Source organism: Chamaea fasciata, unplaced genomic scaffold (genome assembly GCF_029207755.1).
Source record: "Chamaea fasciata isolate MVZ Bird 193981 ecotype frontalis unplaced genomic scaffold, bChaFas1.0.hap1 SCAF_2, whole genome shotgun sequence".
In the NCBI taxonomy this organism is placed as follows: Eukaryota; Metazoa; Chordata; class Aves; order Passeriformes; family Sylviidae; genus Chamaea; species Chamaea fasciata.
The window spans coordinates 86156627-86180814 of NW_027094087.1; the positions used below are offsets into that span (position 1 = coordinate 86156627).

Sequence of the window (24188 nt, forward strand, 5' to 3'; positions counted from 1 at the left end):
TGTAGTCTAGCTGTTCTGCATTTTCATTGTATTTGCTTGAGTAGTACTGATACACATAATTTTTATAGTTCTCTGACAAATCCAAGGATTAGGGGTTTATCAAGAAATTTTATGATTTTATCATAGGTATGTCTGAGACAATAATTTCAGAACCTTGTGGTACTGGGGAAGTGCAGGGTGGCCTTTGTGAGAAGAGGCCAAGGCTGCCCTGTTCCAGACCCAGCCAGGACAAGCTGGCACAGCAGACCCCCTCAGCCAGGCTGGTGGCAGCTCAGTGATAACCCTGGAGTGGGTTGTACCTGATGGAGAGGATCCACACTGAAGCAGTTCTTAGAGAACTCCAGCTCCTCAGGAGCTCAGGATGGAGCAGGACAAAAGGGTGAGGAGGGAACAACAGACAGCACCCGTTACAGGCTCACCCCTCCCTTTCTCTATCCTGCCACCATCGAAGGGAGAAGTGTCAGCTTACAGAAGGGTAGTTTTAGTCCTCTACTAGGCTACTCTAAAACTAATTTATTGCCATTTCAAAGTAATCTTCATGAAGTCACATCCCTTGTGCCTGTGATAGTAATTGGTGTTTCTTATCTTGACCCACAAGTTCTTCCATCAATTCCCACCCCCTCCCCCCCCCACTGAGCAGCCAGCCAAGGTTACCCCAGCCCACCCAGGTACTGGTGCCATGGGGAAAGCAGTACATGCTGAAAGGGTCTGTCTGTGGCTACCCAGCATGAAGTAAAGCTTGGTTTGTGCTGTGCTAGTGCTGAGTGTCTCAGATCCACTTTAAGTTCACCAAAGAGAACAAAACCCTCCAGCTTCTGACACTGCCTTTTAAAAGGTCTATATAATTTATTATGGAATTTGAGCTTTTAGCTTAAGTTACAACAACAATGCATAACTTGACATTCTTACAACTGTACATACACAATGGAAAAGACACAAGTGCTTAATCCAAACAATGCAACCAAATTAGTTCAAGGTTACAATAAAAGACAGTTGTGAATAATTTTTGACAGACTAGCAAATTCAAATAGTTCTCTTCAGGTATATGTTTATAGTAGAAGTAAGTGGCTTCAAAGTTTTGGACTTAAGCTTCAGACTAACAAAATGATGGAAACTTACTTTGTTCTTCTGAATTAAGGATATGCTCATTTAAAAATGCAGTAACATTATCATTTTTCATTTTCAGACAGTGAAAGGGAACTTCAGGTCCAATGGAAGTATAATGGACAGTCCCAGGCAATGCACTCTTCACACAAATACATGCAATTATAAAGGCATTCTATTTTAAAAACTTTCTAAAATCAAGTTTTGCAATACAGCAGGATAGCTGAGGAGAGGTCAGGACCCATACTGAACAAAACCAAAAGCCTTCAGCTTGATTTGTGCATGTTTAATCAATTCCAATTTTCAAATGTTCACATATCACCTATGAGAGAAAAGAACACATCCAGTAAAAGACCAGTCTCAAAAACATTACGATTTTTTACAGGCATTACAATTTAAAAAAAATTTATGCTGACATATTCTATTTCAGGAACTGTAATTCACCATGGCCCCATTATAAAATTGCATCTCTTCAACTTACCCAAGGGGACAGTCTTGCTGGACTCTGCCCAACTACAACTGACTGGTTGTAGAGGAACCTTGCATGATGGGCAGAAAACCTGAATGACCATTCCATTCCCAAATCAATAGGTAAATAAAAAACAGCCTTGCACACTTGACAAAGGTGTTGCAATGGCCAGTTACAACCTGAAGAGGACCAGAACTCCCAACAGGCCAGCTCTGGCAGAAATATACCGGTATGCACTGAATTAAGTCAGCATGGATTAAAGGCATTTCCACTGTAGATAAATTATCCTACAACTCCTCCAGTAGACCTCCAAAATCTAGCCTTAATTACTGGCAACAGGCTACTGGACTATGTTCACACGCAATGTGGGGGGTAAGGGGCAGGGGAAAAGAGTTATTGCTATCCTATCAAACTTCTCTAGTACAGGCTAAGAACCTTCTCCAAGCATTGCTTAAAGCCAAAGAAGAATCCAGTCTAGCAGTCATTAGTAAAACAAAATCCTGACTTTCCAGTTAAATTGGTACTGCAAGTAATTAAACCATATACATGCTTTTAGAGCTGAAATGTCTATGGTTCATTTTTGCTTGCTATAAAGTCTGAAAGACAGTTTAGACAATTATTTACTATCCAGTTTTTTCCAGTTTGTCATTTGTAGACTATTATTAATAAACTAAAATTTCTGAACAAGGAGTGGCCTCCAGTTTTTCCTTTAAGACAGCAGTTCATTTTGACATGTTCATAGCTCTTTTTAAAAAAATTAAAAATCACTTAACTTCACAAAATTTCTCCATAACAGAAACAGCAGCAGTAGCAAAGCCATACCAATTCACACAACACTAATAAAACTTATTCCACAAAAACCAGTATACCCTAGTCCTGCCAGGGATTTTTCCCAAGGGATTTATTCAGCAACACCATTCAGGGGCTACAGGCTTCATGTGGGCTCTGCAATTTAGCTTTTTGTACAATGATACCACAGCAATGCCTCCAGTAAGAAGCAGTCTGCCTAATTACAGCAAAATATAATAAAGCGACAGAGGTGTCCAAGTCAAGTTCCTGCATGTTTTACAAAAACTGTGCAGCTAGGAAGAGAAAGTGATGAGGGCAGGGGGAGGCAGCAGGAAGCCCACAGCACACACAGCTGCAGCTCCCACACTAGGCAGGACACAGCTGAAACAGCAGAGGCAGATTATAGCTTCCCCATATGGAAGGGAAGGGAGTCAGGAAGCACCTACCCTACAAAAAGGATTCATGGAGGGGGTGAAAAAAACCACTCATTAGTTCTGACCTTCATACAAGCTTTTGGCGGGTAAAGTGTTAGAAACTAGCAATACCAGTTTGATCTAAGTTAGTGGGGATCCAGATCAGCAAAGTCTGTGCATCTCTATTTACAGCGGCCTACACCCATTTACTCAACCATAACAGATGAGCTGGAACAGCAAGTCCAATGCTTCTTGTTTCTAAGCTTCTCATGATCATGTTTCAAGCTCCCTAGATTGTCTTTTTCCTGCCCTGTACTTCTCATCCTACCTCTCTTTTACTAATGTATGTCAGCTTTTTGACTGAGGTCAGACTGGTGATTCGCTTCGGATGATCTTTGTCATTGTGCTTCCAAGGAGAGCAAACTGCTTGCTGGAGGCACTGCAATTCGGCCTTTCATTGTCATCACTCCTCAGCAACACAGCTGGCCTTACAAGACCTAACTATATGAATGATCAACTATGAGCAGACCTATTTGACTGAAACAACTGTAAGTATTTTTATGAATGACAGAAATGAAACAGGTGCAGTACCAGCAAGTGAAACAGACCTCAGGAGTCTTCATACTCGGATATTTTTCTAAGTTAGCACAAACCAGATTTTATAAGCACATTTTTCAGTTTGCAGGTTCCTTAGCTTTTCTTTCAGCTTTCTGCCAGATTTCAGACTTAATTCTTATGAAAAGCTTTTGGTTTTATAGGTATTACATAAAAGCTCAAGTACTTACCACAGTTCTCCTCTCCAGAATGAATACTGTGCTGTAGGTATCAGCAAGACACAATCCACAGACTGACAACACTTCTCTTGGTAACTTCTCTTTTGGTTCCTCCTTGAGCTAGAGTTTTAACCCTCTCAACATTTACTACATCAATGTTCAGTTTTGTGTTAAAGAAGAGGGAGAAGACTTTTTAATATTGAAGAGATAGTTAAAAAGGCAGTTCTGGAAATGTTGATAAGCTTCTTTCGGAGACATAAGTGTCCCTACACATTGTCTGGTTTAGTTGTGGGTTGTTTATTTATTCAGTTTTGGAGATGGTTGGTCAGCCATATTCCATTCTCATGTGCTTCTTGTAAGATAAAGGCATCACAAAAACTTGCACCTGCTGGTGACATCAGAACTACAACCTGACAGTTTTCCAGTAAATCTAAAAGTTATACTCCTACAGGGAAGAGACAGATTTTTTTTTTTTTTTTTTTAAGTAGGCATTAACAGGAATTTTTTGAAGGAAATTTAAGTTGAAACATCTGCTCTGCAAAATAGAAGTTCAGATTATATTTCCCCCTCTGTCATTTCTGGAACATTCATTTTAAAATTAAAAAAAGTTATTGCTTCTATTGAAGCTCAATATAAGTTAGAAAAAGAATTGCATATTTTCTTAAAAACATTCCAAATATACATTTTAAAAACAAAATGCACTCTAAAACAAATGTCTAGTGAAAGACACTGTTTTAAGCAATCTGTAGCAACAGCTTTACAAAAGAAAATTGAGGAATGTAGCATATTATTTATAACATGACAATGCTAAAATCCTAAACAATTCACTTAACACTCTTAAGTAGTGTTTTAAATATACATATTTCTTTACAAAACAGTTTAGCAATTCCTTATACCACTTACAGTATATAAATATTTGAATAAGAGGTCATAATGGGAGATGCCAGGGGTTATATTTACTCAGATGCTTCAGATTTCTTAAGTGTTTTACTATAAGGCACAATACTGCTAATCTAAAAGAAAGGAATAAAAGCTAATGGCAAACCCAGTCAAAACTCCTAAAGTGGAATATCCAAGAGAATTCCAGCATCTCTATGCAAAGGAAAAGAAAAAGCAAAACAAACCCAAACTTTGTATTTCTTAAGAAACACTTTCAATTTGTACATAAAGTGGGTCAGGATGGGAACAGGAGCAAGAAGAAATTATGTAAATTCTTATAAATAGACTAATAAATATATTTTAGCCATAATTAGCCCTTTACCTCTGTTCTATTGAGTTTAAGATTGAAAGAGGTAATCAGTGTGCATATACTAAATGTCTACATGCTCAGCACGTGAAGACCACCTAGCACAACCTATTACTGCCAAATTCAGTATAAAAAGCTAGCAAGATGGAGGAGGTTTCCTTTTCTCAGGATTCACTCTGAGCTGAACACATCACAAGATAGAATAAGTATTTGTTACATGTTGCAACCAACATTTTTTCCATCACAAGAAAAGGATACACAATATATCCATCAAGCTATTTGATTCCCTCAAGGTTAATGTCTTTTCTAAGAATATTTACCTCCAATTACAACAGATCAGAACTTTCAGAACATTTTAATAGTCGTAGCTTGTAAGTGCTCTCCATGTGTACATACTGAATGTAAATAGTGCATCCAAAATATTTAACCATTAACACATTCTACCTTACTTTCACTGCCTAGTCTTCATCTTTGTTACAGCCCTCTGGAACACAATGACATTGCAACAATGCTTACAGAAAAAGGGTTATTGCATTTTTTTTTTTTAGGATGAGACATCCAGAGGAGATTTTATAAAATCCTCCTGTGTACAAAATTCTTAGTTATTAGCCCTTTTGGAACACCAGCTAGAAAAGTTTGAAAGGTAAAATAATTTACATTGTTATTTTTTCTGTTCACTAGACAAAAGTCCATACTAATTAAATAAAAAATAATAGTTCTTCAACAGTCTATTCAAGATTTCTTCCATGAAGCAGTTCAGTGGGAACTTCCATTAGATAGATGTTCTCCATGCCGGTTATTACTGGCATCCACATCTAGAAATCAGGAATTAAAAGAAAAATTGTTTGTTGTTTTACCATTTTAATATGCTTTATCTGTTACATTAATCCAGACTCTGGCAACAAACTTCATACTCATATCTACCTAAGATTCTCTGGGTAATCCTCTTAAGAAGACACTGCTTACATCTTTCTTTCCCCCAAATCCAGTTATTTCCAGCTCAAGAGAGTTCTTTGAAAATCTGCTTGTAGTTTTTGAAGACCAGTAGTAAGTGACACCACTCAGTCCACTCTGCACTGCAGTACTAACTGCTCACACCAGGCAGAGAAGGGCTTCTAATGCAATGTCTAGTGCTAAGGTTTGTCCAGTCAAACACTGAATTACTTACCAAGCAATGCTGTGGTTTCCCCTGCATCCTCTTTTAAGCTGGTACACTGCAATACAGATTCATTAGTGGAGGAAGCTGACAATTCGCTTACTTCGTTTCTGTCATCATCTTGCAAAGCAATACTCAGACTTCCGACTGAAACGCTGCCACTTATGGATTCAGGAATTGGAATTTCAAGTACATCTTCAGGGTCCCCCTTCAAAATTAAGCATATTTAACTGTAACTTCTGTCTACCATCAGACGTCAACATTCCTCCACGGCACCTTTTGTAAGCCCACCTTATTGGAAAAAAGACCATTTTTTTAGCTATTAAATGTGCATTCCTGGGAGTAGTGTTGATATTGTCCACTTTCAAGGTTATTGTCTGACTGCAAAGAAAGAAAGCCACCCAAAAAAAGAGCCATTTTTCCAAAGCCACCACAAAGCCAAGAGCAGCAACAGGAAGAGTCCACCCAGTCAGCCTTTTGGATGGTTTATTTCAACACTATAGCAACAGTATTGCTGAAGGTTAGGAGCAGACTGAGGAAACCTATTGATCCTTTGAGTGTGCAGAAGTCTCCAAGTCCTGGTTTTTCATTATAGTAGTTGGCCAAATTTGTTGTTTTTTGTTTTTTTGCTTTTTACTAGGGTGAACAAACATTTGCATCAGAACCAAATTCTCTCCTCCTCTACCTCCAGCCTAACTTTAAGTCTGTTCCAAAACCACAAACATGCTGGCTTGTCACTTTGCAGGAACACATCATCTACATCACAGGCAAAGGGATCTATTTCACCTTTTGTATAGCATGGGCTATTCAACTCTGAATTAATTTTCAGAATGGATCAAAGTCCTATACATACAGCTCTGTTTCTACAATTAAACAGACTACCTTCATTGCCATAGGTATACTGATGTTATTTACACATAAGCAAATATATTGCAGTTTAAGTAGCTATTCTTTTTGCTTACTAGCAAGTATTTTTCCCTTCCTCGAACAACTAACAAAGGCTCATCTTAAAATTTAAGAAATTCTAGGCAGATTCTTTCTTTAGCATCAAATCAGCATAATTTAAAACATACTGAATTTTAATGAGCTATAGACATGCTACAATTGAACACAAGACACGTGATATTTTTCTTTATCTTTGCAGATGGGAGGGGGCATTAATGATTTTGGTTTCCAAAACTTAAACAAGTTAAATAAGCACTGAAACTACAAAATTCAGTAATGCTCTACAAAATCACTGAGACATGCTGAACTGCAGGTTTTTCTGTCATAAAAAATAGCATAATGAAGAACTAGACCACTGAAGTCTGCTCTTTACAAAAGCCACATCATAGGACTTAGTGCCTTTTTTTCTACTTCAAGCCTTTAAAAATGTAAGAGCATCTGAAGTATTTGTTGTCCATACCTGAACGGAGCCTTGAGCCTCTCTGCAGAAGGTTTAGTACATTTCTATAATAAGGCTGCACATTTTTTTCTGCAGGTTCAGAGTGCAGTGCTCAGAAAAGCTGCCTTGCTCTTGGCATTTTTCTTTACAGCAGTAAAACAAATTCAGGCAATCACTCCACTGACTAGACTGGGCAACCTGGACCAAACTGAAAACTAAGATAAAAAAAAAATCCTGAATGGTTTCCCACATTATTAGCTTCAGTGAGACTTGAACGATTGATGCAGGACCAATTTGCCTCATTTCATCAGAAAAATGAACTGGGTTTCTTTATTTAATAGAGAAAAATGAATTCCATTCAATCTGCTTTCCAAAAGTCATTTTAGCCAACAAGCAGGGGAGTTATTACTCCTCCTGGTTGGGTTTAGTACCAGTATCCTCTGCAACAGCACAAATTCAGGGAATATAATTATTCTGAAGGTTCCTGTATTTCAGTTTCCAGCCTGTATTTAAAAAAAAGCTAAGTCCTTCTGCATATAACACAAGATACATCACCCCAAGATCCGAATGTGAGCAGAAACCAAGCTGCTAATAAAACAATACAAAGTAGCAATAGCTACTCCACATGAAAACGACATTGCAACTCCCAGGTAAAGTCTAACTTAATAAAGAGAAGCACTAAAATCTGGGATATACATATTACACAGCAAGAGTATTGTCCCCTTTGACAAAACAAAACAGTAATTCATAACACTCTTCCACAGATCTGCTAAGTCTCTGCAATGAAGTAAGAGAAAAGGTAGTCAAAACACAGACCTAGTCTATGAAAGGAAAGTCCCTGAAACCAAAAAACCACCCCTATTTTCTAGAGATCTCTGTAGATCAGTAGGAGATAAAAGAGGCACATTCTTGCCTATTAGCATTTTAGTGGAATTCAAGACTACTTATCAACAGTGACTGAGTAACCTACCGCATGTGTCTTCATCTCTCTTTTCTGGTGCTGTCAGAAAGAAATGAGAGCACATCATTTTCTCTACTTAACCGAGTTCTGGTGAATGTCTTTAGGAAGGTTTTAAGTACTGGCTCATTTACAGGGATAAATCACAGGGCATATGTGGAAGTACATAAACATTCTATGTAGAAAAACTATAATTTCTTTCTCTGAATCACAGTGCTCAACAACATCAAATATATGTTCTAGATTTATTAAATTCAGTATATTTTTGCAGCCTGAGCAAACAGTCTCACCTCTGCTTCAAATCCCTTAATATCATCAGCTGGAAATAGAAAAATTTGGTTATCAAAGGAGATTCTTAAGCTGCTCGATATACTTAAGTTTTTACCCATAAAATTCCCTTATTTTTCAGCTTTTCATTCAATTACTCTTTGCATCTTTGCCCAGTTTCTTGAGTCTTGTCAAATAACAGCTGCTCTCATTCTGAACAGTTACATGAAGTCTTGCCTCCTAGACTGTACTTCTACTTTGAAGATTAAAGTAGTGCGCAACATACCCAGTATCCCAGAGCTTTGATAACATCTAGTTTACACATTGGACAAGTTCGATGGTCCAAAAGCCAAGGATCAATGCATGTTCTATGGAAGATGTGCCTAAAGAAAAGAAATGCTCTTTAGAACTTACCATGAAAGCCACACACCCCTCCTTCAAACAGCATGCTAGTTAACACATTCAAAATAAACCTTTCCTTTATAATCTTGATGATTAGCTGCTGCTCAATTTACTAGGACAGACATGGTTCTGGAAACCTTTTGGTTCTTGCCAGCTTTCTGAAGAGGAGATGCTAATAACCACAAAGACACCATGCAGTTACCACTTCAACAGTGTACATTTCTAATTCAAGCAAGTTCTACTTCACCCCTACAGTTCTCCCAATTGCTCCCACATACATATGAAGTGCTACGTGGTCTCACAGTGCCCTTCAGCACTTAAGAGGCCATACAAATGGAAGCTTCAGCTCTGCCACCAGAGGTTCAGAGAATTTATAGGAAATTCATCCCATTTCTTCAGAAAAACATGCTAAAGAGTAAAGAACTATGACAACTTACTTGCATGGCAGAATTCGGACAGTGTCCTTCAGTTTGTAGTTCTCAATGCACACGGCACAGTTTTCCACATCAACATCTAAACCCTAAACATGACAACACATTTAAGTGTATTACCTTCATACTTCATTACAGAACAAGTTTTGTGTAATAGCTAGCTTCAAAGAATGCAAAATATATTAAATGGTATAGCAAATAAAAAAATCTACCTCACTTAATATGAGATTCTATCAAGGGGTGATTTGATCAAGTTATAAAATACTAAAAGCAGCCAAACACAGATTTTCTAATTTAAATACCTATACATGGCATCCTAAGTAATTCGTTAAGTCTCACACAATAGCTTTGTTCATGGGAGCATAGGAGTGTTTCAGTTGAAAATAGCTATAAGATGAAAACATTTTAAAAGAGCTCAGCACAAACCAAAGTGCGCAATCTAATTCTGAATGAACAGTCCCAAAGATTTCCAAGAGCGGGAAGAGATTTTTGGGGTTGAATACTGCAAATCTCTTCTTCACCTTTTTTTTTCTACCACATCCTAGCAGATATTCCTTCATGGCCAGAAGAGAACACAAGTATGCAATTTGGGTTTAAAACTTTTCCCCAAGTTCACACTAGACAGAACATCATTTCTCCACTTCTATTTTTATCTAAGAGTTAAATATCTTTTCTAATAGTTCTTACTGTCTTCTTGAAGCCATGCTTAGAGTTGCAGTGCGAATATGATGGATAACTCCAAATACAAGAAAAATAATCCAACATTAATTGTGCTGTATAAAATCTAAGTATTAGAAGAGCAGAGAATAGGAAAACTCCTCTGCTTTCATCCCACAAAATTTAATATTTTTGATTTACAACTTACTGAAGGACTTCAGTTTCAATACAGACATTCAAACTAATTTGTTCTGCAAGAAAACTTTCAAGTTAAAGGCCAGTATTTCCCTCCTTTGCATGCTATCAATGTATACAATTAAAGCCTTAAATTCCTAAGTAAATCACATTAAAACTGTTTTTTTACGTAAGCAAAATTAAGACAAGTGCTTATTCTATAATAAGTTATTTTTTATTCTGTACAAGAGGCAAAATCCAAGCACACCATATGTAGCATATACTCAAATGAGTGCCCATTTTACAATAATCCCATAAGCTTCTCTGGAAAAATCTACATGATAGCAAATACACTTTTAATATATGACCTATTTTTAGTTAAATATCTCAGCCTCAGTTGGGGATAACAAAAGACTGTACTATGTCATAACAAAAGAGACCCTTTTAAAATGGCTGAAAGGAAATATTTTAAAAATGTACATTTACAGAGTAGACAGGACAGGACAAATGTCCAGACAAATTTCTATTAGTTCATGAAAATACCTCTGCATAAGTTACATAAATTTGCTGACAGCAGGTTGATTCAAATCACATTATTAAGATGAGATTTACCACACAGAAAAGCTCTATCTATTTTAACAGAGAGATTCTAACCTTATCTCATTCTATTCTTCTTAATGAACATGGCATGCATAGGAATAACCAACATATTGTATAACAACAAATTCTCCCATTTTGTTTACTTTAGTCAAGGATCTATTTATTGGAAGGAACTCCCTATATGCTGCAAGAATCACACAATACAAATCCTATTTGGAGGATTTTACTGAACACCAATTTTAAAAGCTGTTAACATCTTCTGTGTGGTTTTTAACACAGGTTTCATTGTGACCCTTCTACATCCCTTTCCTCCTATGCTGACATTATGCTCTGACAGCTTTACACAAGTTTAGGTTCAATTCCATCTTTCTTGATCTCTGATGTCACCATTGTATGAAGTAAAATATGAACATCCCTCTGTTCACAGCTTGAAATATATACTGAACTCCACCAAAAAGTAATCTAATAAAAAGTAAGAAATACTCATAAAATACTATTTAAGCATGCTGAAAGCATAGAAGGAAAAGGCAAGTAAGTTCAAAGACACTTTGGGGATTTTTTAAGTTTCAAAACCAGTTTACTAAATGAAGGACATATTCCCTGTAGCACATGACCTGAGCAGAACAGTTTCTGCTGGACCACAGCTTTTAAAGTTTTTACATATCAATGTCCTTTCTTACTTTAATTTTATGCATAGACTTAAAAATAACCTAATCCCTGTTTTTAATCTCCAAGTAAATCAGTCCTTAAATAAAAACTCATCCAGTAAGACAAGGGTTGGATGGAAAAAAATGCCTATGTAGCACCAGAAATCCAGTCAGAAGCTAATTTTGCATCTAGGATCAGCACTCCCGAAACGCCAACTAAAATATTTTCTTTCAAAATGTTGGCTTTTTCTACTTCAGTTATTCTAATACAGCTGAGTTTAGGCCATATGCTGTCAAAGCTGACTTCCTGAAAGCTGCTTTAATTTTTAGATTAGCTTTATGTCACAACATAGAAATGTACTTCAAAAAATTTATGCTTCAGGTTAAGCCTACACAGCTCCTTAATGCATTGTATGTCAAAAGGTAAAAAAAATGTTTTATTTTTCAAAGCTTTTTATATTTTTAAGGCCTTCTGATCAATAAGAAGATGAATGTTCTTTTAAGAAAACAGCATTACATCAGCAGTAAGAACTGTGGGGAAGTATTTTGCAATCCACTTGTTGATATTTTCAAGTGCTGAAAAGATAACAATGTTTCCTCACCTTTACACTTCCAGCCCCCTATACATTCTGTTTAACCAGACATTTGCAACAAAGCAGCCTTAATTTCAAAAGTAGTTAAAATATGACTCTTTAATTTTAAATTCCGCCTTTTAAACAACGGCCCTAACATAGGCCAAAAATTGTATGTCACACTGCAATTATGTTGTGGTAATTTTAGTTTAAATTCTTTGAAGCCTTTACAACCATTACTAAAACTTACAGCAATAACCAGAGACACTGAATTACCTTTTCTCCACGTTTCACTGTATGCAGCTGAAGCTGGCTGATGGCTCTCTTGGTTTCTTTCCTATGTCCCTTGAAATAAGATTTTAAGTGTTAGTATAGACAGTAGTTTCAGGAATTACATTCCAAAGTTTTTAAATACTTTCCACATGGATTACTGAGTCTTCTGAATGCATCTAAAAAAAATAAATTGCTCTCTGGGCAATGAATTAGTTTATAGAATATTTCCAGCCAGCAGATGTTCAGTAAGTTGTGCGCTGCTGAGGCGCCGTGCCGGGGTGAGCCGCGCACACCGGCAGCCGCAGCCTGACTGCCGGCATTGAAGCCCTTCCCACACAGCAAAGCTGAAACCCGTGCAGGCTTTAGAGGCAAGCAGAGCTCTAACAACAGCCGTATAACCAGACCTTCCAGTTAGGCAAGCCCATGAGCAGGCACACCGTACGTTTTGCACCAGCCTGGGAGAAGGTGGAATCCTGCCAGGCAGCCTACAGCTGGCCACCAGGTCAAAAGGCTGCTTGTAGCTATTAATACTTCCCCTCAGTTAAACGGTGTCTCCTGCCTTGGACAAAGCTTTGCACTGAAAGGACACATTATGCAAAGGAGATGACAAGAAAGGCTTTACAGACATGATGCACCATACTGGACTTCTATGCAGTATAATTATGCTTAGAGGGGAAGCGAGAAAAGAAAGCAGTACTGTAGTCCAAGACAAAGTGCTAGCTACTGCAAAAAACTGAGAAACTAAACACTCCCAGTTGACAGATGCTGACCTGTCTGGCAGCAACCCTCAGTAAAGAAATATCATAAAGGAATAAAAAACACCAAACCCATAATTGCAACTTTTCTCTGTAACAGTTATGATGACAAAATTTGACAAATGTATAGTACTGAAAATGGTGATTTTTTTATTTGTATGGTGTTAAAGATAAGTAGTCTGCAAGGTCTCCCAGAAATTAACCAAACCAGTAGCAAAAGCCTCCTCCACCTTCTCAGGGTTTTCTGCACAGTCCTGTTTTCATCTTCAGTAGCAAGGAGATTTTCTATAGTTCTACTGCTAAACTGATATTAGAATAATTCTTAAGATACCCATCTTCATTTAGCAGTTATACTGCAGCTTGCTTTAAAGCATAACATATTTAACTCACAAGTTTTAATTTTAATTGAGTCTGTAAGCCAAACAAAACAAGATTTGGGTTAGAAAGTGGCTTTTTGTTCCAAAAATTCCTTTAAGACTTTAATAATGCATCTCAACTAATACTGTCAGAACATTTTCCAACTTTGCATTTTTATTTTCAATGGCCATTTTAGAAGAGAAAGAATTGAGAAAGTGGCATAACCTAAAGCTAGACAGTTTCATTTATTTAAGAAGCATTCAGATGACAAGCACTGGAAAAGTCTACTGGCATTTGGATGACAATAGCAAAATCCTATTGAGAGTCTGTGGCACACGTGATGTGAAACATCACATTCACATCCTTAAAACTAAAGTACATAATATATGATGCTTCATAAAGCACAGGAACTTTCCTCCCTGTGGACCATCTAAAAGGCAAAAGGAAGAAGCAAATTTCTTCACCAAACAACTGTTAGAACACAGAAACACATCCCTTTTCCTATAAATACTTATCAAAAAACTAGTTTTCCCAACAGTATTCTCGGAAAGTAAATGCTAAGATTTAAACCTTAGTAAAAAAGAGAAGAAACCAAAACTCCAGGAAGACCATGAGTACCACCAATACAGAAATCCTGTGTGTTATCCTCAGTTACTGAAATGAGAAATTAAGTATTTTCCTAGAAGAGTCCTCTAAGTCCTAAAAAGAGTTCAGACTTCTGAAAGCAAACAAAAATCCCTTCCCTCCTCTCCCCAAAGCTAGAATCTACGTTGTCAAGTAAAAGGCAGGAGAAGTCCAAAAGCTAAGCATTGACTGAAACAATTATTTTTTTCTGAATTGAGGATAAAAAAAAAAAAAAAGAACCTGCAAAGGGTAGAGCTGCTGATGATCATGGAAGAAACCTAATGTATTTGCAGTAGCTGAAAAGCAGAGGTAAGTGCCATTCTAAGGTATTTTCAAAACTCAATATCTACATCCTCAACAACTCCATGTAAGATGCTCTCTTGATTGCAGGAGTCCAGAGGTCCCTTCCAGCCTAAACTGCTCTATGATGAAGTACTTTTCTCAGAGGAAAAAAAGTAAAGCTGGCTTTTTCTTGTAAGTACAGAAATGTGAAAAGGCCAAAGAAGTAGCAAAATTACTCCTTCCAAACCTCCTCAGTACTCTCATTGTTCTCAGTACCTTGAGTAGCCCAAGAGAGCTGATTCTCACCACACATGCACCCTCTAGTCTGCTGAAATTCAGTAACTCTGCACTGGAGTTGTAGAATTACAAGGAGCAAAAGTAGTTTTCATAAAGCTTTAGAACTAAAAATTCTAAAATGAAGAACTTGTGGGTTTTATAAGGAAACAAAACAAAAAAATAAATAAACTTACCATGGTTTCTTCCCGTTAAAAAAGTCTGGTTAGTGAAGTTAATACTTTCAAAATGAAAATTACAAAAGAACAAAAATAACTTTTCATGTCAAAAGGAAGGAAGTTCAGTTAGGTGACAGATCACATAAGCAGCTGCCCTTACTTTGTTGTTGACAAGTGGCTAAATGTATTTCTCATTACTTCATATGAGCATCTACTAATTATGACTAGCCAAACTTGAGATGCCAATTAGCACAGTGCTTATTAGCCTCACTGACTGCTGCTGAGCAGCATTCACAGTTAGCAAAATAGGAAGAAGGCACAGATCTTCAAGAATGCTTCAATAAACAATCCAAGTTAGGCAACTGATTTGACACGAGAAGAAGGTAAATACTCTTAAAGTTCCATTTACCTGGTTTCCAAACTGTGAGCCCGTATAGAGGAAACGCTGTATATAGTAAAATATGAGCCAAGCAAGCGATATGATCATCATGGTGATGAAGGCGATGGCCACAAACACAACTGATTGACCACTAATGTATTCCTGCACATGTCGTGTGCCAACAACAATACTCATTGTTACTGGAATCCCTCTTCGGACTGGCTCCAAGATCTCTATTCCTTTTGGATAGCCAACCATTATCACCACTGTATTTCCTGTTCCTGTTGGAGGGAATTAAAAAAAAAAAAAAAAAGGAAGAAAAAAAGTCAGTAGTCACAGTAAACATGTAGGCATTCTTACCTGAGGGTAACTTGGCCTCTTCAGTTAAGACCAGCAAGCAAAGTGATAGGAAAACCTCCAGTGCTTTTTTCATGCATAGCAGAATTGATAGAAAGTTCACTGGTAAAGAATTCTTTATTTACTTTCAAAAACTCTCAAACACGAGATAAAGTTCAACAGATGCATCTTTACTATTCAAGGCCTATAGTCATCATTCCACAGTGAGGCAAGATGTGGATCCATGCAAAAAAAGCCAGAGAAGTCATACAGAACCCATCTTGAAGCAGTTTAAGTTCTAGTTTGCAGCTTAGTAACAGCTGGTCTTTTATTTGCCAGTGTGGGAATTTTAGTGGCAGATGGAGAGAGTATGTGAACATCAAAGAGAGCCACTTCAATTTAGTTTGAACTGAATCTATAGCCCAATTACACTGGATATATAAACAAAAGAGAAAAAGATACAGATATTTAATAATAAATTAAATAATAAATTCCTTTAAACATTGAAATAGTTACAGATTCTTTAATATTAAATATTCAAAATGTAATGAGACTTCATGACAAGGACTTGTCAAGAAATACTTTGTGACTCTTTTGGGAGCAGTAAACAAAAGGATTTTTCCCAATATATTAGAAGTCTAGAGCTCTCAGTCCATGTAAAAGAAACTAATTTCAGAAAAAGTCCAAAACATTTAGGCAACATACTACCACCAAAACCAGTAAGATACTATCAAGACTAACTAGCAAAATCCAAAGACCTTTGTGACTAATGTTTTTCTCCATTTTTTTCTGGAAGAATATCCAGTATTCTCAGAAATATCTAACCCAAGTGTTACAAAACAAATTACAAACAAATGTACCTATTAAAAATGTCACATTTTCACTGTTCTATGCTATTTCTATTTGAATAGCTCTTTCTTTGTGCGTACCAACACTGCTGTCACCTTGGTAAGTCACAGCTTCATAGTTTGCTCTCCTGCTTCTGAGAAAAAGTAAAACTAGTCTTGATTCAGAGAGAAAGGAAGAAAAAGAGAGAGGTTTTCCTAGTTGAAAATCTAAAGCTGTAATGTTACAGCTACCTTTTTCAGATTCACAAAAAACTACCTACCTGCAACAAGACCACCCCCTGAAGGCTTAAAGCCTTTTTCCCTTCTGGCTGTGGTAGATTCCTTACGGAGAAGCTATGTCAGAAGAAATGGCTTCCTTACTTACACCATCACATCAAATGGGGATTTTCAAAATTCAAAGCTGCATTCTGGCCTCAGCCACCTCTGCCTACTAAGACAAAGAGTTATTTGCTTCTACTATTTAAACCAAATTCCTTTAGTTGAGGCAATTCTGGCTGCAACAGCTTTTCAATCTGGCCACTCTGCTACCAAGCCAAGGGGTATTTGCAAAAGTTCCACTTGTGTATGTAGAACTGCTCCCTCCATAAGGCATAAATAGTTTGGTCTGGATGAGAACTAAAGGTTCCAGGCCTTAGCTGGATAAACTTCCCTTCTCAACATCACCTTAACACAACCATCCCACCTCTGCTGACCTACTGTAAGAACCATTAAACCTGTGTCTGCCAGATCCTGACCCAGCAAAAAAGCAGATTTCCCTAATAGGGTTACACCAACTTGTGCCTCCCCTCAGGCACCCCACTCTACTCACCAGCAACACCCACCCCACCTATGTTGCCTTGCTTGGTGGGTGTGTTTGGAGACACAAAGCAGTGAAGCTGAAGACAGACAGACAACAGGCTCCACTAATCAGTTTTGCTCACCAATGTGTTGATCCACATGATAGCCCAAGACCACGGACACTACAAATTGGTTAACTAATATTGTTCTTCTCGTCGAAACAGCACAAAACCACTACCAGAGAATCTCATGAAACTCAGAGAAGAGAGTGAAACACTCTCTGCTCTCTGACCCTGCACAACTCCACGGGGAGTGAGCAAGAAAAGAACATATAAAAGTAGGAATTTATCTTACATTGCTTAGAACTGCTATCCCCATATCTAAACCAGGAAAATAGGTCCTGTCTCCTTAATCAATTGTAAGAGTTACAAATAACAGGAGGGGTGCCTAAGGATGGCCAGGGAATGGTACAAATAGGTTGGAAAGATTTATGTGGTTCCATCCAAGCTTGAGGAAGAAAAGGAAGTTTCAGGATTAGAGGCAGCTTGGATTTTTCAAACAATAAATTTTCACCTCGGTCCTGAAATCTAAAGTCAGTTTAATCCTGCTATCTGATTCTCTGCATTATTTCTAATGATGAAGTATTTTTAAACCCCATAACAATAAGCATTGTCCTTCTCTGCTTTGTCACCAGAATGCCCAACTATCAGACAGTTATTTCCTTGAAATGAAAGTCAGGCTACTTTTGCACAATGGCTGCTAGACAGTGTGACATTTTCCACTTTTAGAATTAACATAAGCATATTATAAATTTTTAAATAAATATCCATTAAAAGCATTTTAACAGTTTTGAAGATTTGGTGATGAGCCTGCCATAAAAAAATACATGCAACTAAACACAGTGGCCTTGAAGGTCATGAGACAGAAGGGGGAGAAGAGAAGAATAATTGCAATCCATGATTACAAAAGGAACAAGAGCAGTCTCAGAGAAGCAGTTGCCCTGAGCAGCCTGTAACACTAAGGGTTTTAACTCATTCCTTGCTAATTTTAGCCTGCTGTTCTGAAACTCATTATTCAAAGACTGAAATGATGATGAGTCATTCCATCAGCTTCTTCAACTGCCACAAAACTCAGACACCTCAAATCACATTTATAAAGAAAACTCCAAGTGTCACATATATGCATCTACTGAAACCATCTTCTATTGGCTTTGCCTTTCTATAACCTTCTTGTTTTACAAGAAATAATCACATTTTTACTCTGTTAGAGTAAATTTATTTTTTTTTTTTTTTAGATTTGATTGATGCTTCAGTGAAATTGGGTCCACTCAAAATTTGGTCTGTGCTTTTTAACATTATCAGGGCTGGTAGATGCTTAGGATACTTGCAAAAAAAGGCAAATTTGGAACTCTGAAGATGAAGGTATGTTTCCTGCCAGTGCAGATAGCTTTACTGCTACCACTCCTAGTATTTTCTTACAAAAGGAAATCAGCACTCTACCGATGAGGAAAAAGTAGGACAGGTACAGATCTTGATTCCAGGCACACCAAACTACAACATTTACTCCCATTCATGCTTAGAGATGAAGAAGATATTTTTCTGTCATCTGGAAACTGATCACAGACACACTCTAGTTTTTGTCCTCCTGAGAACTGTCAGAAAGCTCCCAGAGTTCAACCATCTTAGTAAAAATGTTTAAGGTCAGTCCACTGGTTTATTTAAGCCTAGGCACCCAACTAATATTGCCACAACCAACACCAAATATTTTTTTAGCTCCTGTTCTAAACAAGTGTTAACAGTACACTAACAATCCCATAACCAGCTTTGTCTTAACCATACACCTCAGCCTCATCTCACCTAATCCCTGGTGCATGCTGTATTTTCACCTGTCTCAAGTCGGATATACAACCACTGGTACACATACTCTTTCCACCTGAGTTCCAATACACAGGCACCTTTATCTATAAGACAGATAGAAGCAGTTACTCCTGCTTGTTCAGAACAGCATTACCAGCTCAACATCATACTGTCATGTCTTACTTAAGCAAGCCACTGTCCTTTCAGCAGTTACAGTACCAGAAAGTTTCAGTAGGAAACAGCAGTAATACAGAAATTATGCACCATTTGAGGATCCTGAGTAGTGCTGTAAGCAATGTAGCGAAGAGTTGAACTACATGCCAAAATAACTCTAACTCTCCTGCTTTGGAGATGGCAAGAACTTATAGAATCAAGAGTACAAAGTAATTTGCATCTGTTTTGTTCAATACATGTGCATTAAAAAAACATGACAATGGAGGAAAGAACTAGCTGGATGTATGTTGGCAAATGAAAGACCATTTTCATTATGCAGCCAGAGTCATATGCTCAAATTAAGTCCCAAGCTTCCCTTAAATCCACAAACCATGAATTAAAGCCCTAATCCAGACCTACCTCAAACTATTACAGCCACTGCCTCCCATCCCTGCGTGACAAGCACAACTGCATTTCATTCCATAGTCAATGAGAAGGTAACTTATGTTCTGATCAGGATCACCAAATCCTAGCTTGGGGAGGGATACAGAGATGGTTGGGAGCCCAGCATGAAGTGTAACAGGAAAACTATAGAACCAGAAGACCCTGTTTTCTTTCCACTGCAATATACCTCTGCCTCCCCCTAACTTGTGAACCAGAACTGAGCCTCTGACTCTCCTTAGTCTGGTCTCCACAACACTCCACACTTTGCCTCTCCAGATTTCTCTCCAACCCATTCTCAGTTAATATTTATGTGCAATATTTACTTTGGTTTTGAAATGCAATTTGAAGCTTCTGTACTGCATTAAGTTCACCATCATCACCAAAAATGAACAGAGTTAGGACTTCCTGCCAAGTCTGTAAAACTGAAGTCTGAATTTATGTTGTTCAGATTCAGTAAATGAAGTACAACTCCCCAAGTCATTTGGGTAAAAATGAGTTTTCCAATGGAAAAACCTTCTCAACCACACATGAAATTGTGTCACTATTACTTTCCTCAAGGAGAGAAGTCATCCAGCATTTTGAACTATGTAATTCGGACAGACAGCAAAGGATTGAAATGAGACATATCAGGAGAGTCACATTTGCAGAACCTTCTTTTGGAAGAAGGGATGGGATTTCAAGGCTACATATTGAAATTCTTGACTATCCTGTTCCAAAACTTTAGTTAAAATCCCTACTCACTGCACTTATGAAGCTCACAAGGTGAAAAATACAGATTATTTGGAACATTTGTCCTTTTTGAAAATGCTTTGACACCAGCTATAACAAATCATTTCTCCACCTAATCAAGAACTTCTCTTTTTACTCAGGCTGAAACATGCCTAAAAACACCAAAAGATCACCAACAAAAATAGCATACATGTATCACATACATCCCAGAAAATTCAAAGGCTAGGTTTTCCAGGACGAGAATGAAAAGATGGCACTGAGATCACAAAAGCCATCTATCACCTTCACACAATTGGGCTGCATCTCCACCAGCTGTAACCACTGTTCCATCTCACATCATTTTCAGTGCTGCTAATTGCAAATGCATTAAGCGGATTTTACTTATGCACAGAACTCCACTCCTTAGTTACTGCACTGCAGATTTCCTGGAGTATTTATCCTCAGCACTCCTCCCAGAAGGAAAGCTTGCTTCCTTATGTGCCAGTTCACAAATCCCTTCACAGAAATGAAAACGTAGATCTGGTAAACTATAGCTTCACCTTCCACGTTCTTCCTTGCCAGTCTTCCACAGAACATTCTATCATCTCCCTTCAAAAGTCCCAAGATTTAAAACACTAACAGTACCTCTACCCTTTATTCCCAAAGTGCACTGAAAGTGCCTGAACATTTACATGACTGAAGGCATCAACCATGAAACAAACATTTCTGACTACATCAGAGCTCGTAATTATATTGCGATATATTATTATAATCCCATTCCAACCATTGTAAGGTCGAACCTGCATTTATGAAGTCAGTATAAACACAAATGTATTATTGTTTGTATGCACTATACTAAATCACACTCTCTACATAGGTGGAACTTTCATCAGCAACATTCTGCCAGTGCAAGGAAAAAAAAAACCAACGAGCAGTCAGAGAGCACTTCACTTTACGCCACTGGCAGATCTGACTATACTAATGAAGTCCAAAACTCAGTATTAAGCCCAAGAAGGTCTTCTTTAGCACAAAGATGACACCAGAAAAGAGAATATTAAAAAAAAAAAAATAAAATGAGCAAGATGAGAGAAGGAGAAAACGATTCAACAAAAGAGCAAATACTACTTAGGAGAGGTTACAACAGGGAATAGAGAAGAATGCAGGGGGAAAAAAAATTGTACTGATTGGCCAATACTGGGTGAAAACAAGAAACAAAAACTGTTTCAGATGAAAGCAGTATTACACAACAAAGTATCTTAATCACTACCTAGGATCAAAAGGTTCATTTTATCTAGTATCTCTCCTCCACCTTTCACAGTGAACTAAGAACACGAAATAGGCCAGGCTGATCTCGAGCAAGCAGCAGGCGATGAACAATAACCATGATTCCAATCCCTCAATTGGTGCCACTGGGTATTCCAAGAGGAGAGGCGTGTTTTCCAATAGATAAATCACATGTCCAATAGTGCAACAGCACCCTAGCCGAGATTTTCAGCTCACTACACTAAGAAAATAAGTTTGTATCCTTCAGAAACACATTATGGTTTTACTTCATCCTAGTGCCTGGTCCTTCCCTTCCTCACAACCAGGAATGAGAGCCCAGGCACTAATAAACTCATTGTACCAAAATCAGGTGAAGTACACATCTACGGAATTTTTTACTTAGTTTGCCTTGTCTTCTCATCCTCCTCTGAAGACCTTCCGGTTTCTCAAAAATCTACAAAAGCAAACAGATTTTACTGCCAAGTTCTGAGGCTTTTTTCACCTCTTTAAGCATTTAATATTGTCATAACCATAAAAACCCAGCAAGACTTCTGTGTCACAGCCCAAATGGGGAACGTGGTGACAAAACACCTGGATTCTTATTTCGGCAAAAACCACAGAACCCTTCTGCAGGCTACACAGCAGCAGGAGTGCGCTGAGACAAGCCAACATCCTTCTCTAGGATTCAGTTTTCCTACTGCCTTTGCAAGCCTTTAAAGATTACCTGATGCTTACACCTCTCTCTCGCTCTCAACAGACCTGCGCAGGAGAGGACGATGAAGCTATTACAACAAAGCCTGTACCAAAAGCTATCTTCAAATAGCTACAGCTGTACCTTCAAAAGCACCTGAAGGCATCTTCGGGATACCTGGTGCGTTTCCCCAGGGCCTGCGGAAAGCGGCCTACCTGTGACCGCTGTAGCCACTCTGCCGGAGGGTACCGGCAAAAAGGTATCCCTAAAGGAAATCCAAGCCTCCCACCCGAGCCTGCCACACGGCTGCCAGTCCCGATGGCTGTGCCGCATTTCCTCCCTGACGCCCGGCCCGTGACTCGGGAGACAGAAGACGGTCCCGGCTTTTTCCCTAGCGTGGCTTACAGGACGAGAAAACAAACGCGCGGTTTTCTGTAGCATTTTTACAGGAATTTCTGCCTCCCCACATCCCCATTCCTCACCGCGCAGAGCCGCATTACCGATGTGGGCCGGCGTTAGACAAAGCGATCCCCCCGAAAGCATGTCCCCGACCCCTCGGCGAGCTCACCCAGGTGGGACATGGAGACGGTGCTGTTGCCGAAGCGGGCCTCGTTGTAGATGACCACAGCGGCCGCCCGCTTCCGCGCCGCGTTGGTGACCTTGTCCTTGAAGGTGCAGCCGCCGCGGGCCACCAGGGCGATCCAGGTCGGCGGGTCGCCTTCGCGGGGCCCGCGGCCACCGGGAGGCAGCGGCACGTCGTAGTCGGTGTCGGCGGCGCAGCCCTCCATGTGGCGGGGCGAGGCGCCGCGGGGAATGCCCACATGGCCGTTAGCGCTCTCCTTGGGCGAGCTGTCCCCGTAGCGGCCGCTCTCCGTGTGGCCGTTCACCGTGCGGTTGCTAAGCGGCTCCACGTAGGACGTGCTCACCCACGCCGTGTACCACTCCAGCGCCCGGGCGCCCGCGCACGGCGGCGGCGGCGCCCCCAGCGCCACCAGCGCCGCCGCCACCAGCGCCAGCCGGGCGCGACGCACCATGGCCCGGCCGCTCCCGCCGCGGACAGGAGAAGCGTGCGCAAGTCGCTCTGCCGCCGCCACCGCCGCCGGCACGCTCTGCCCCGCGGCCGCCCCGCGCCGCGCAGGTACCCGCGGTGCCGCCCGGGGCGGAGCCCGCCCGCCGCGGCTGAGGGCGAGCAGGGGGCCGGGCCGGGCCGCCCCGCCCCGCGGCATGCCGGGAGAGAGGGGGACCGCCACACAAGGTAGGGGGGCGGGGCCAATGGCGGCCGGGGCTCGGTGCGGCAGCTACAGGGCCTCAAAATCAATCAGGTTGGAAAAGACCTCTGAGATCAGCGAATCTAACCTGTGATCGAGCACCGCCATGTCAGCTAGACCACGACACTCAGTCCCACGTCTAGTCTTTCCTTAAACACTCCTAGGCTCGGTGACTCCACCGCCTTCCTGAGCAGCTCACTTCAATGTCTTACACCCTTTCTGTGAAGAAATTCCTCCTAGTATCCAACCTAAACCCACCCTGGCGCAGCTTGAGGCTCTGTCTCTCTGTCCTGTCGCTGGTTGCCTGGGAGAAGAGGCCGAACCCCACCTGGCTACAGCCTCCTTTCACGTGGTTGTAGAGTGACAAGGTGTCCCCTGAGCCTCCTTTTCCTCCAGGCTAAACAAACCCAGCTCCCTTAGCAGCTTCTCATAGGACGTGTGCTCCAGCTCCTTCACCAGCTCCATTGCCCTTCTCCGGACCGATTCCAGCACCTCCATATCCTTGAATGGAGGGGCCCAGAACTGGACAAAGGGCTCGAGGTGTGGCCTCAGCAGTGCCGAGGACAAGAGGAGAATTACTTCCCTAGCCCTGCTGGCCACTCGGTTTCTAATCCAGGCCAGGATATAGACCATTGCCTCCGGTCTGCCGGGGCTGTTTAAGAAACACAGCACAGCCGAGG

The 24188-nt window shown here is 39.8% G+C and overlaps 1 protein-coding gene and 1 non-coding gene across 3 annotated transcripts; both read right to left on the minus strand.

Moving 5' to 3' along the window:
- Window positions 1-825: 825 nt before the first annotated feature.
- Window positions 826-23304, minus strand: RNF149 (ring finger protein 149). 2 transcript variants are annotated; one of them, XM_066176603.1, is made up of 9 exons: window positions 22809-23304; window positions 15195-15445; window positions 12319-12387; window positions 9399-9481; window positions 8846-8942; window positions 8305-8334; window positions 5963-6158; window positions 3561-5609; window positions 826-1426 (listed from the first exon to the last, which is right to left on the minus strand). In XM_066176603.1, the coding sequence occupies exons 1-8, from the start codon at window positions 23272-23274 to the stop codon at window positions 5551-5553; spliced, it is 1251 nt and encodes a 416-aa protein (XP_066032700.1). In that variant the 5' UTR covers window positions 23275-23304; the 3' UTR covers window positions 826-1426; window positions 3561-5550. The 2 variants fall into 2 exon arrangements, with proteins under 2 accessions (XP_066032700.1, XP_066032701.1); XM_066176604.1 differs by lacking the exon at window positions 8305-8334.
- LOC136286180 (small nucleolar RNA SNORD89) lies at window positions 3135-3250 on the minus strand. The gene has a single exon (XR_010719817.1). It is a non-coding gene; the product is annotated as a small nucleolar RNA SNORD89 (small nucleolar RNA).
- Window positions 23305-24188: the final 884 nt, after the last annotated feature.